The following is a 15,181-nucleotide window of genomic DNA, read 5'->3' as shown; positions in this document are numbered from 1 at the left end:
TTTTTAATTTTTACACATTTTTTTTTTCTAAAACAGGCAGAAGAGCTGTACAAAGCTACAATTCTGATCTGATGCAGAAACTTTCGTCCTGTCAGCTGTGCCAAGACAAATGCATCATGTGTAGAGAAGTCAAAAATTCTGCTGGATTTCAACAAACTAATATAGTCAAGTGGCTTTTCCTCATGCTGCTTGTATTATATATATAATATTGCTGTAAACTTTATTTTGTTTCCAGGAGTTTTTTCAGGTTTACAGGTACATTACAGATATTGGTTTTGGTACCACCTCTATAGTTTTTTAAATTACCTTAATGTTTGGTAATATAAACTTATTATAAAGAAAAGAATTTGGTCCTCCTGGTTCCATGTTTTATTTTGAACATTTTCCTAATTTAATTTACTTGCTTTTTTCATATTGGTCTTTGAGTTGACAGTTCAAGTTAATGTTTGGCCTGAGACGCTCAGGCCAACTTGACTAAGTTGGCTTAACATGAGCATCTTGTTTATTAAAGTCAGCTTGATTGCCAGCTTTACTGCAGTTAAAGTGAATTTGACTCACGTTAAATTGCCTGCCAACTAACAACATGCTAAGAAAAACAAAACAACTAGTCTATCTGAAATTTAGACAAAAAAAGGACTTCCAATCAATTTGACTCTTCAGGAGGCAGTAAGATGCTCCAGAACTCTATTAACCAAAAATCGCTACCAACTCAACAACCATCTCCATCGACAACTTGATTGGAAGACTTTCATGACAAAGTCAACTGTATGGTTTATAACCACCTTGGCTGACAGACTAAATCAACTTGACAGTTGTCTCTGTAGCATGTATGACAACACTGTTTTTTCTGAACTGACCTGATTGTTTTATTTCTTCCTTTGAACATATTTGTCATTGCCATCCTTGTATGGATAGTGTTGTGAAAAAGTCATATTTTTTGCATAGTTACATGGTTATATAGGCTGAAAAAAGACATGCGTCCATCAAGTTCAGCCTTTCCTATATCTGTTCATTTGTTGCTGGGCAAAAAAACCCAGTTTGGCTCTTTCCAATTTTACACTAACCAGGGAAAAAAATCCTTCTTGACCCCAAAATGCCAGCCAGATTTCTCCTTGGATCAATAAGCTGTTTCCCCATGATTAAAAATTACATCACACTTAAAAGTAAACAAAAAACGCAGTTTTTGAATGATGAATTAAATGATGAATAGAAAAACTATGCAATCCTATGTGGCTCTATGTGAAAAATAATTGTCCCCTTAGTTAAGTCAACCAATTAACCAAATGTAATTGATGATTGGGTTCACTAGACACACCCAGGCACAATTACTACCATCAATTAAATAGAAATTCAAGATCAGTAAGTAATTGACATCTATTAGTCTGGAAAGAGTTACAAAGGTATTTCTAAGGCTCTTGGACTCCAGGGAACCACGGTAAGAGCCATTATCTAGGGATGGGGAAAGCTTGGAACAATGGTGAACCTTCCCAGGAGTCGCCGACCTAACGAAAAATCCTCTAAGAGCTCATCTACAACTCATCCAGGAGGTCAAAAAAGAACCCATACTAACATGTAAAGAACTACTGGCCTCACTTGCCTCAGTTAAGGTCAGTGTTAACAATTTTACAATAATGGCATTCATGGGAGAATTGCAAGGCAAAAACCACTGCTGACCAACAAAGAACACAAAGGCTTGTCTCACGTTTGCCAAAAAAACATCTGGATGACCCTCAAGAGTTTTGGCATAATATTTTGTAGACGGATGAGTCAAAAGTGGAACGTTTTGGAAGACATTGGTACAGTTACTTCTGGCATAAAGCTAACACAACATTCCACAATAAGAACACTATACCAACAGTCAAACATGTTAAAGGTAGTGTGATGGTCTGGGGCTGCTTTGCTGCTTCAGAACCTGGGCAATTCAACATAATTAATAAAACCATGAATTCAGCTGTCTACCAGAAAATCTTAAAGGAGAATGTCCGGCCATCAACCTGAAGCTTAAACACAATCCACCTCTAAATAGCTGAAAAGAAACCAAAAAAGTTTTGGAGTGGCCTGGCCAAAGTTCCTACTTGAAAGCTAGTGAGATGCTGTGACATGACCTTAAAAAGGCAGTTCATGCTCAATGTGGCTGAATAAAAACAATCCAGACAGGAAGAGTGGACCAAAATTCCTCCTCAGGGATGTAAAATATACAATGCTGGGGGGGAAGCAATCTGACAAGCTGCATGTGTAATTCATCAATTCTGAGTCCACAGTGGCAAAAAAATGGCAAAACCACCTTACACGACATTTTTATAGCCCTATAAAGCGGGGTATATACCCACAATGGCATCAATAAAATTAAAGTGAACCTTGAACTATCACCATTTAAAAAAAAAAATGAGTACGGCTCACAAACCCAAGATGGTGACGAGATTTTCCCTCCGTCGCAACCTGACATAGAAGAGGAGGACACAGAATATGAACGAGAAGCACGTATCACCCAAACAGTTTTGCTCAGGATGTTAGCAAATGTACAAAATTTGATTACCCATGCTATTAAGCACATGCTATAAGAACTTAGATAAGATTTAACCCAACCTGAACAGTCCATCTTGAAAATAAGTTTAAGGACTTTGCCGGAACTTTTAAAGAGTCAGTGGATCGATATAACAAACTTGAAGAAAATTATGACAAGCTCCTTTTCAAGGTGACAGACTTACAGCATCATGCTCACAGGCACAATATCAGGGTACAGGGGATCCCTGAGAAGGTCCAACATGCCAAGCTTCTGCCTGCCTTCTATTTACTGGTCGCATACACAGGTTTCCCAAATCAATCCAAGAGGCACACCTGGGAGATGTGATCTTCCATGTCTACTACTTTCATGTCGGAGAATCCATCAAGCAATCAATGCTGATGAACTTGCCAGCACCCTATGAACAAATGTCCTGTCCCAGGCATGACCCTGACGTGCCTTATTATTACCAATAACTTATTACATGCTTTAAGGGCAAGAGTCTGTCTGGGCGTATATTTGACAAGGAAAAGTATTTTTTTAAACAATGCCAAAAAGCTTTGGAAAGCTAGTGTATGGCAATGATTGTAAAGAACAAGCTACGAGAAAAAATACTGTGATGAGGAAGACAATAGACACTGGAATAGACAAAAGGAAAAACACTTGGCAGAGAAATCAATAAAATAGAGTAAAGGTCAGAAGTGAGAGTGGGAGGCAATTTAATTTTTGACATTTTTATGTTGTGAGTAAACTATTCTTAGTACTCAGGGCAGGTAACATATTTGAGAACAGCCTTTAGCTAGTTTTCTTGGCACATGGATTTTCCTTAAAATAAAATATACAAGCAGATATATGTTTTGTAGGTGCTCTCTTATAAAGACAACTGTCTTCTAGACCACTTTAACGCAATATTATTTAAAGTATGGCACTTAAGTGCATAAGGTCAGTCCAGAATCAGAATGCGGAAAAGGAAACCAACAACCCCAGACATATATTTCATCCATCATCAGTAGAGTGTCGTTATCCCTCTAGGCACAAGTGAGCAAGGAGGTCCATGTCTGGGCTCACCTTTACACTTGGAGTCAACCCCAAGAGATCCAAAAGGGGAGAAATTGCATACAAACACTTCAAAAGTTTGGAGTCACATAAAAATGTCCTTGTTTTTTTAAAGTAAATAACATCAAATGGATCAGAAACACAGAGTAGACATTGTAAATGACTATTGTAGCTGGAAATTGATGATTTCAAATGGAATATATTTATAGGCATATAGAGGCCCTTTATGAGCAACTATCACTCCTGTATTCCAGTGGCACGTTGTATAGATAATAGAAATTCAGACAATAAATTCAGTTTCCTGCCCATTCATTTTGGGTGAAAATCGGGGAGGATTTTTTAAATTTGAAAATTTCAATCTTACTCTCTCACACTCTCATTCTTATTCACTCTCTGTTTCACGATCTCTGAATGTCTCCCTACCTTCTCCGTCGACCACCTCTTTCTTCACCTGCATCTCTGAAAAAAGGCGGGCATTCTGGGAAAATCCTCCAATCAGGGAGAGGATGTCCCTGGAAGCTCCACTATTTTTGCGGAAGTTCACTGTAGATTATCTTAACGCCCTCGGGCAAAATTGCTTTTCAGGGGGCTTGCCTTGTTTTTGGAGATTCATATGAATTGCTGAAATATGCAGATTTTGTTACATTTGCAATTTGTAGGAATCTGACAGCACAAGAATATTAAAAGGCTAATCGATCATTAGAAAACCCCTTTGCAATTGTCTTGGCACAGCTAGAAATGTCCTTGTTTTCCAGTGACCCCAAATGTTTACATTTCAGCCTTCAGAGGCCATGCCAGCAGGGTGCAGTTGGTATCTCTGTAGGTACAAATTAGTTAGATATGTCTAGGGGTTTTGGCTCCCCTGTGCAAAGGAAATTTGTCTTTCGTGTGGGTACTGGATTGCTATTATGGACAGGATTAGGCTAATGTGTCAACAAGTAGGACATGGTTTTGAGTTGCTGTTTATTCTTGGGTGAGTTGTTTCTGTATGTAAATGTTCAACCTTGCAAAGATTCATCAGGTCTCCTTAACTGAAAATCTTGAGTTCAGATTAAGATGATCAATATTGGGATGGGTCTCTGAGGTCTGGTATCAATACAGATTTTGGCTGTGTCCACAAGTAAACTATTAAAGGCCTAACTTACACTGGGCTTCTGTTTAGAGGCTAGGAGTACATAATGCACAGTATTTAACACCAGTGGTTATCCCTATGTAATTTCACACCATGGAAAGGCTGGTACCTTTTTGCCCAGGAGGGGGCTGGTAAGATCAAGTGGCCACATTGGCCCCTTGACCCCCCTCCTGGTAACACACATACGCACTGCACACATACACTCATACATTTACACTAACATATATTTACACATGCCGACTAACACAAATTTACACACTCATGCTAACACACACTCCCTCTCATTCACATAATCAAAAATGTTATCACACACATACACATTAATGCTAACACACTTATTTATATACTCTACCGTACATACATACTCACTCCCTTACCCTCTCACTCACTCCTTACCCTCATCCTCTTAACTCAACCTCAGCTTTTTTCTGGTGCTTGCACATTGTGCAAGCAGCCTCGCTTTTAACATGGGGTCATATAACATTACCCCCCTGTCCCCTGGTTCCCACAGGGCCACCATCTAGTCAAGACCTTTTACCAGTTAGCAAGCCTGACCTAACAACTTTGTTTTACAGTTGCATTACAGATCACGTAATATGAAAATTAATTTAATGATCTTATTGACGTTGCACATGTTATGGTTCTTTTGTAATGCCATAATAGTTTGTCTTATTTTTATTATTAAGTTATTCTAAGCACTGCTTAAACAACATAATAACTTTACATACATGCTGGACCCCCACTTTTTAATGAAAATTATTGGGATTGCAATTTTACATTTTGTATTTTCAATCTCTTGTTTCTGTTTCTATGTGTATTCAGAATGACTCATTGTCTAATCTTGATTTAAGTGTTACTTCCCTAACCCCTTCGTATTCGCCATTCATAAATATGTGAGATTTGTTTGGTTATGTTAATCCTTTTCTGTTTCATGTACATGCCAATTTCACCTCCCCCTGTTGAATCAGTTATATAAACTATGCTCAGCCCTAGAAAAGGAATTCTTGCACCTGGACTGGTGAGTTATGTCCTGACTGGTGGTTCTTTGAAAGACCCTTTTTTACTTCGAGGAATGGAGTAGCTACCCATCTTGTAGCCGGCTTTTGCTACAGGGAAGGTGACGGCAACGGCCAGGGATGTCCCATTAGATCCCTTTGGTTCCAATTACAGCTAATAACCCATGAATTACTAATTATCTATTGTTAAATATAGAGAAGTATTATACTAGCAAATTTGTATTATAGATTAATTTGCATTGATGTAAGATGGAAACCATATGATTCAGTTAAACCGAAGGCGAATTTCCATTGAAATGTTCCATCATTAGGCTTTTATTTTTCTTACACGTAGCAGATTTCCTATGGGATGGTGGGTAACCAAAAAGGGATTAAACATTACAAAACTCTTGTACTTTTGCAGTCTTGCTTTTGACACTGACAAACTGCTTTGTGGGCAGTTCTGTTTTTCATTCAAATTTTAAATGTATGTGGTTAAAATCCACTAGAAGCTGTATTTCCAATTCATAGTTTTTGCCATTTGCATTATAAATAGATAAATTATATATTAGAGGGATTGTAGCTAAATTATAATTCATACCTGTTAATTGTATATCCATGAATATTTATGTAAAACAGCAAAACAGATCATGTTAACTCTATATCCAGTAACTCAACCTTATCTCCCCTCCCCTCCAAATGTATTGACCAGGTTAGACAGAAGATTCACATTGCACAATGAAATTAGTATTTATCTTGTTTATGTTTATCAGTTTGGATCAGTATAAAGCATCTACAGGCAATTTATAAATTAAAAAAACACAAGACATTGGATTGCAGATACTGTATATGTGCAATAATGACATCTAGAATTACTGGCCTGACATTTTGCCCTTTGAGGAAATGCAATATTCCTACAATTCCACACTAGAAGCATTTATATCTTAACCCCTTAATGAGACAACTTGTTTTTACTTGTAGTACACTTTGTTGCTAACATTGCTAACTAACATTTTTGCAGTGTTGCTGTTTAGCTATTATTTTCTTCTTTGTCATTTAGGGCACCCACTCATTTAAAAAAAAAAAAAATTCAATTTTTTTAAGATAAGAAGGGCTTTTTTTAGATACCACACACATTACCACATACATTGTACCTTAGGAATGAATTTATTATTCCTGGTATATGTCATTTCTAAACAACACCCCAATATGTGTTTTGCAACGTCTCGAGAGTACAGTGATACCACCCATGTATAGGTTTGTCTGATTGTTTAGGGGCTAAAAGGCCACATTTGAGACATGCACATTTAAGCTTTCCCACTTGGAATTTTGACATCTGGTCATTCTGCATCCATGTTCCTATTTGGGACATCTTTGATGTTGGCTAAATCAATTTACCTTATCAAACCATATATTTTTGGAAACTAGACACCTCAGGATATTTCAGATGCGGGTATTTTAACTCTTTCCATGCACTAATTCTACCACCAGCCTTCGTTCGATCTTTGTGGTAGTATTTTTTGTATTTTTTTTGCACACATTGTAACTTATGGATTAATAATTCCTGGTATATGTCACTTCCAAACAACACCCCAGTATGTGTTCAGCAACAGTGATACCTCCCATGCATGGGTTTGTTGGGTTGTTTAGGGCTAAAAAGCCACATCTTTTTTTCTTTAATTTTTTCCCATTTTTTAATCTTTTTAACATATATTTTACTAATCACATAGTGATTAGTAAGTTGGACTTCATTGACTTGCATGGCTGGTCTGGACAGACCCTCTGTGAACTTGTTAGCTTTTAAATTGGTGCCCCAATATTGTGAGTGGCAGCAATGTAACTCACAGGGCGATCTAGGGGGGTTGTGTGTTGTGAATGATTCCATATCAAGGCATTTCAGCAACGCTGATTAGGCTTGGGAAGCAATTGCTGATCCTTTCCTAAGCTCTGTTTTAGCAGGCCACTGTTATCTTTGCTGAGCATTTCTTCGGCAGCCATTTTTAGAGGACTTTTTCCTCCCAATATCCTTAGATAATGCATACTTTAAAAGAAAACTATATAACGTCTCCTTCTTTAGTGGCTAGAGTTTTGCTCACCTATAGAAGAAGACTTTGTATTGTTTTTAGTTAACTGAAAGGTGGCAATCTTATAGCTAGCATAACAAAACCTTCAAACATCACAGTCAGACTAGTTCTGGGACAAATGTGCCAGACAGTAGTGAGCTTTAGCCCAAAATCTTTTTGCAACCTAACAAGGCAACTTGACATAGCTAAGATGTTTTCTACCTATTATCTTGAAATATTAATTAACTTATATATAAATGTATTTACTGTTAATTCACTCAATACACATTCTACGTCTAACGTAACGCTTTCATTTTTCGCTCACCACTGTAGCCCTCTCCCATGGCAGATCATATATATGTTTAGCAGACACAAACCATTCTGCAGCATGATTAAACTATATACATGTGTAATATCAAAGGTCAAGTATCATGCCAAAATCCTAAATTCAAAGAAGATATATGAGGTGCAATGAAAACATTTGCTGCTCACTGATTTCTTTTTACTTTTTCATCATTGTAGCGTGTAACAAGTATCACTAAAATAAATGAAGACAGTAAGCAACAGATTTTATGCATACTTTCTAATCTATCATGATCACAACTGTAAGGATTCACTCTACAAAATGTAATTTTCTTGTAACACAGTGTCATCCAAAATATTAACAAATGTCTACTATATATATTTTCTTGTTATGTTCTTTGAAGTATTAGTTAAGTCTGAATTAAAATGCAATTAATATGTGTCCAGCAAACAACCCAAATACACCTCAATAAACACTAAACCAGCTGTTATACATGCCCATGCTATTTCACAATCAGTTAAACTAGACCATCTGTGCATTCAGCTTTGAAAACCCATATGTTAACCCTAATGATCTATGTTGATGCCCACATTTATGAGGCTCTAGAATCTCCATACTGTCCTGGGGAGCCAACCTATGCCTTCAACATTTCTCCACTGAATCTGGATGCAAGAGGAAACCATTTTGATTTGACTGGAGTGTAGTAGGCATTTGTAAAATGTTCTCATGTGTTACATGTTTTATCAATGCTTTGGTTAAATGATTTCTCAAGGTAATATAACAGTTGATATTCGTTTACAAATCTATAACATAAACACTATATGGAGAAAAGTGTTGGCACACCGCTCCTACTTATTGAATTTAGGTGTTTCAGCATTTGCTAACAGTTGTATAAAATCAAGCACACAGGCAGCCATCTCCATAGACAAACATTGGAATGGATCGTACTGAAGAGCTCAGTGACTTTAAACATGGCAGTGTCATAGAATGCCACCTTTGCCACAAGTCAGTTTGTAAAATATATGCCCTTCTAGAGTGTGATATTATTGTGAAGTAGAAATGTCTAGTAGTAGCTCACTTTTGACACCAGTGGCTATTCCTATGTAATTTCCCATCATGGAAGGGCTGGTACCTTTTCTCCCAGGAGGGGGCTTGTAAGATCAAAGGGTAAGTCACATAAGCACTGCACACATACACTCACACATTTACACTAACATATACTTACACATACTGAGTAACACAAATTTACACACTCATGGTAACACACATTACCTCTCATTCACATAAACATGCTAACGCACACATACACATTAATGCTAACACACAGTTATACATACAAAGCGGTAGACCCCACACACTCGCAGTGCAGGGTTGGCGAGTGCTGGATGGCGTACTGTGATCTGTCCTCTCACTACTCATTACAGAGTTACAAACTGCCTCTGGAAGCAACATCAGCACAAGCTCAGGAGCTTTATGAAATGGGTTTTCATGGCTAAACAGCTGCACACAAACCAAATATCACTATGCACAATACCAACCGTCATCTGTGGTCTTTGTGCTACTATGCATTCCATTAGGTAGCGTTGTCCTGGCATCTATCAAACTCAGATTCGTCCATCATACTTCCAGATGGTGAGGTTTGATCAATCACTCCAGAGAACATGTTTCCACTGCTCCAGAGTCTAGCGGTAGTGTTGTTGTTACTCATAGATGCTTCCATTTCACAATAATAGCACTTACAGTGGACTGGGGCAGATCTAGCAGGAAATAAACTTTAAAACTGATCTGTGGTAAAGATGGTATCCTATGATATTGCCAAAGTCACTGAGATCTTCAGCAAGACCCATTCTACAGCCAATGTTTCTCTATGGAGATGGCTGCCTATCTGCTTGATTTTATACAGCTGTTAGCAATGGGTGTGCTGAAACACCTAAACTCCATATTTTGGAGGGATGTCCACATTCATGCAAACCTACATTATAACACTTTTTCTGTTATACCTTTAAATTTCTCTGTACCAATGATATCTAATTTGGGAAGGTACATAGTGATGTTGATTTACTAGCAGAGGTATTATATTTTTTTCTCTAAAACAGAAACATATTATTATAAGGCTAGCTCAGATAAGGTTAAAATAATAATCCATTATACTAACAGCATGGGCAATTTTTCAGTAATTGAAACCCATAACAAAATCACCATAAAACTCAATTAAAAAATAAACAGCTGAACAGAGGAGAATGATAGTGCCTTACATGTTGGTACACAGCTTCAATCTTTAAGGATTAACGCAACCGACATACCTGTAATTTAGCACAAGTCATGAGCACTTTCATGGCTCAACATAACAAATACTTTATGCATTCACCCATACTGAGCACTGTGAGATTTAAATAAAACAGGGATGCCAACATTTTCTGACTCCTACCCAGGGCCGGCCCTACAATGGAGCCGACTGGGGCAATTGCCCCAGGCGGCACTTTAGAAGGGGCGGCACTTTGCCGCCCCAAGCGTTTTTTTTGGTTGTTTGTTTTGAAGCGGAGGAGAGAGAGAGAGGCGCCGAGTAGTTTTCGCTTACCCGCTCGGTGCCCCTCTCTCTCTCCTCTGCGGCGAGTCTCCCTATTCAGTCCCGGTGCCGGCTTGTAATGATGAGCGCCGGAAGTGGCGTCAATTTCCGGCGCTCAGCATTACAAACCGGCACCGTGGCAGAGCAGGGAGACTCGCCGGCAGGACTCTTTAAAGGTAAGTACCGGGGGGGGGGATAATGGCGTCAGCGAAGTTTAAAATGCCGCCCCCGTCGGCGGGGGGGGGGTTTGGTCGTCATTTTAAACTTCGCCCCGGGCGGCGTTAAGTCTTCGGCCGGCCCTGCTCCTACCCCCTCACTGGCTTTTGGAAGGAAGTAGCTAACGCTGGACTCTATGCCCCTACCCTTCCTTCTTAAGTATCTGAGTACCTAAGTAACAACAAGCACATTTTAAAAGTGAGATCACTAGAGCAAACTATACATTATACTCCACCTCCATACATAAACAGGTCAGGTATAACCCTGGGGGTCGGGGGCTCCTAATATTTTAAGAATGAGCCTCTCCACCACATTAAACTACTCATATCTAAGTGAGATAAATATTTCTCTTTGTATCACATGCACATCTACAGCATGTAATGGGAATATTATTTATGAAGAAACAAGAAAACAGAAGGAAGATTGAGTTACGGAACCTTTTATACATTTTTTCCAAACCGTTCATTTTAACTACATCAAAATTACTTAGCTGCTCATGCCAAATATGACTCATAATGTGTGCAGGTCATGGATGTGATGCATCCTGACTGGAATTTAGTCATATTGTATAGACTAGACGACTATCAGGAGCCTTGGTTTTATTCAAATTATTATAAGTAATACTATCCTACTGGGATTTTACACCAAAGCTGAGAATCAGTGTACAACAGTACCAGTAAAACCGGAAAGGCAAAAATGTACTAAAATGCGAGTTAAATTGGATTTGGACACATCTTAAGGAAAATCAAAGGATGGACTGGGAATTAATCAGGGTTTGGGGGCCAGCAGCCGATAGATGGTGAGTCCAGGTCTGCATGTAGCTGGCTGTTTGATACACATGGCCACATACTAAAGATTGGATTCTGCCATATGAGCAGCAATAAAGGTATGTGGGAGGCGCAATTACTGAATGTTCAGGGATAATTACTATTATCAATATTTTTTTTATGTTCCTGTTTGTATTTAAGCTCTGACATCACTTCTGCCTACACCAAGGGCATAGCCAGTGCATTTAATGCAAATTTCTATTTTCAAGATTGCATAAGAATGCTATAATCAGCTGCAAAAGAAATGTGTAGCTTTTTGCCCAATTTGCTTTGCTAGGTTGCCCATGAAGTAATGTCTAGCCCCAGATTGTATACATTTGTATGCTTCCTATGAAAAGTTACTATGATGGCAGAGAGCCAAGCAATTTAAAACATATAATATGGCAACAAAATGGCAGCTTCCACACAACAGCATAACAAAAAAAATAATAGGTATGTTTTTTTAGCGATATGTAGGCAAAAAGACAACATGAGAATAAATCATTTTTTACACAGTCCCCTAGTAAATAACACACATGCCCAAGCTTGCTCTAATACCATATATAAACTCATATATACATAATACATATATAATAATATATGTATTATGTATATATGAGTTTAATAATACATAATACATATATAAACTCCTCTTTCCTAGTGGTCACTTGCCCTAGGTGCACTGCTGACCCACCCTAGCACCTTATTCAGATGTACACACTAACATCTTGTGCACACCCCCTAAAGCCACATATCAATACACATGGTAACACCATAAGTTCACACACACATGCTAACACCATACACACAAACTATAACACCATATGCACGCACACATAGGTTAACATCATACACTCGCACAAACTCACTCTAACCCCAACGTCAACTTTTCTGCAGTCAAGTGTATGCATGCTGTGAGTGCAAATGGGGGTAGACCTTACAAATTGTACTGCAAAATATGCTTCCATTTGCTATGCTGCTTTACTAGCCAAGTGTTCAACCTATACACTATATCAGTGCTCCTCAACCCTCTCCTCAAGGCACACCTAACAGTCCAAGGTTTAGGCATTACTTACGTGTGTCTAAGGTGTTGCATCATTAACAAACAAGAACACCTTAGACACAACTGAGTAATACCGAAATCCTGCTCTGTTAGGTGTGCCTTGAGGAGAGGGTTAAGGAGCACTGCACTATACGACCAAATGTATGTGGACACCCCTCCTAATTAATATAAAATTAAGCACATAGGTATGCCACCTCCATAGACAAACATTGGCAATAGAATGGGTCACACTAAGGAGCTTAGCGACTTTAAATATGGCACTGTCACATGATGCTACCTTTGTCACAAGTTTATTTCTGTACACAAAGCAAGGTTTAAAAAGACAGGGTTTGATATATTTCATGTGGAGGAACTTTGGCCTACACAGAGCTCTGATCTTAACCCCAATGAACACCTTTGGGATGAATTGTAATGCCAATTGTGAGCCAGGCCTCCTCGTTTGACATCAGTACCTGACCTCACAAATGCTCTTTTGGCTGAATGTGCACAAATTTCCATTCAAGGAGGCTGTTATAGCTGCAAAGGGGAGTCAATTCCATATTAGTGCTCATGGTTTTGGAATGGGATGTCCAACAACACATATATGTGTGACGGCCAGGTGTCCAAATACTTTTTGTGATATAGTGTATCTTGCATGGTCATTGTAGCACAAAACAAGAAATGAGTTACAACTTAGTACACATTTTTACAGAATGGTTTAATATATATATATATATATATATATATATATATATATATATATATATATATATATATATATATATATATATCTTATAAATATTAACACACAAATTACAAAAAAATATGTAACTAGTATTTCTTTAATATTGTCCGGGTAACAGATCTCACACTTAAAAAGAAAAACATGTCGTGCATAGAGCTAGAAAGAACACGTCACTTAAGTGTGTACGAAAATTATTATTTTTGAAGCTTAATCATCTTTACATCTTTAAGTCCTGCATATCAGTTGTGTCATTTTATCTTGGCTTTCTCCATCTGAGATAAACTTTTCATTAGCATTAGTGGTGATCCTTTCTTTTAACTAAGCACCCTTATAAAAATAAATACGATTTTCCAGATCATTTCATCCAGTAGGTGTCACCACTATGCTACATGTAATAGATGCTATATTTCCTGCCAACTGTCTTCAGTCGCACACATTGCCAACAACTCCCTATTTTTTGTTAAATTCCTCTCCTTCGGTTTTCCAGAGTTTATAGTTATTGCAAAACACATATTTTTCCACTATCGTATTTAACCTAGGAGTTACCTCTGTCAGCAACCCCCCCAAAAAAAACCCAACACAATACATTAAACTGCATGATTTTTTTAATCAGGAAATAAACATCTTCAATGACAGTTTTAAACTAAATATTATATTTGTTGTAACATTCAACAATTCTACACAAACTATATCGATTCATGTAGATATATTTGGTGGGCTACCCTAAGCATATAAGAATTCACAAACTGTCTGTCTTATATTAAACACAGTATGGTACTTCTTTAGTATGGTGTATTTTTCTATTCTTTCATTTCAGATACAAAGTCATAAGAATACTGAGTCCATTGGCTACTTCTTTCCAAATGCATCTGAGTTGTACTGTTTTGCATCTGAATATGTTCAACAGACCTCATGATATTATGTAGATGTGTTAGTACTGTGTACATTATGTATATATATATATATATATATATAATTTATATATATTTTTTACAATACATATCTTTATATGTTAACGTTTAAATAAATAATTCATTAATAAAAATGGAATCAAAGTAAGATAAAATGCATCTGATCAAATAAAATATTTAGGAAATGAGATAAATTGAATCAATATGGTACACATGTTATTGTTAGAACCAGGGCAGTCTAGTCTAGTTGAGGAATTCCCCCTGGAGTAGTTTGCCTGTCTTGCTCTTGGGTGAAGGATGCTACTGGTGAAGATGCTTCTAACAGGGCTCATATTGATTGAGTGTGGGTGGAAAGGAAATGGTGAAGACAGATGTGATCCGTTGACTATGCTCTAACAGTTTCAAAGCTTTGCTAGAATTTTCTTTTTTTATGCCATATCTCAAGAGCTTGGATCAATCAAAATGACACTATTGAATTCTGGCTATTACCTAATACCAGCTGTTTAACCATATAATGCCTGATTCATTCCATAACTATGTCATAAGTATTATAATACGTATATTAATAAGCATTGTAACGATTAATATAATGCTAAGCTTTTCAGCTTAATTGTTACAATCTACCAACTGTATCTTTCTAATGAGTTTGTTTCTTTGAGAGCACATCATATTTGGTTTACATTATTTAAAAAAATACACCAGAGATAACTAAGTTTTTTTGATATTTGTATTCCCATTTTCAGATTTTAGGAAATGGTGCATTTTTTTAAATAATAACTAGGTTGTTATATTATTAAAAACCTGTAAAAGGATGTGACTGGTGATTTTATTATTTGCAAGCA

The 15,181-nt window shown here is 37.4% G+C and overlaps 1 protein-coding gene across 2 annotated transcripts in view; it reads left to right on the top strand.

The window, feature by feature from the left end:
- CD109 (CD109 molecule) overlaps positions 1–353 on the top strand; it is a 67,222-nt gene extending 66,869 nt beyond the window's left edge. For both annotated transcript variants that reach the window (XM_053458815.1, XM_053458814.1), the window contains exon 33: positions 37–353. In XM_053458815.1, the coding sequence (XP_053314790.1) occupies positions 37–206 (170 nt within the window). In that variant the 3' untranslated portion in view covers positions 207–353. The remainder of the gene's footprint in view (positions 1–36) is intronic.
- The last annotated feature ends 14,828 nt before the right edge of the window (positions 354–15,181 follow it).

Source organism: Spea bombifrons, chromosome 3 (assembly GCF_027358695.1).
Source record: "Spea bombifrons isolate aSpeBom1 chromosome 3, aSpeBom1.2.pri, whole genome shotgun sequence".
NCBI classification, from domain to species: domain Eukaryota; kingdom Metazoa; phylum Chordata; class Amphibia; order Anura; family Pelobatidae; genus Spea; species Spea bombifrons.
This window is presented reverse-complemented; position numbering and strand designations above follow the sequence as displayed.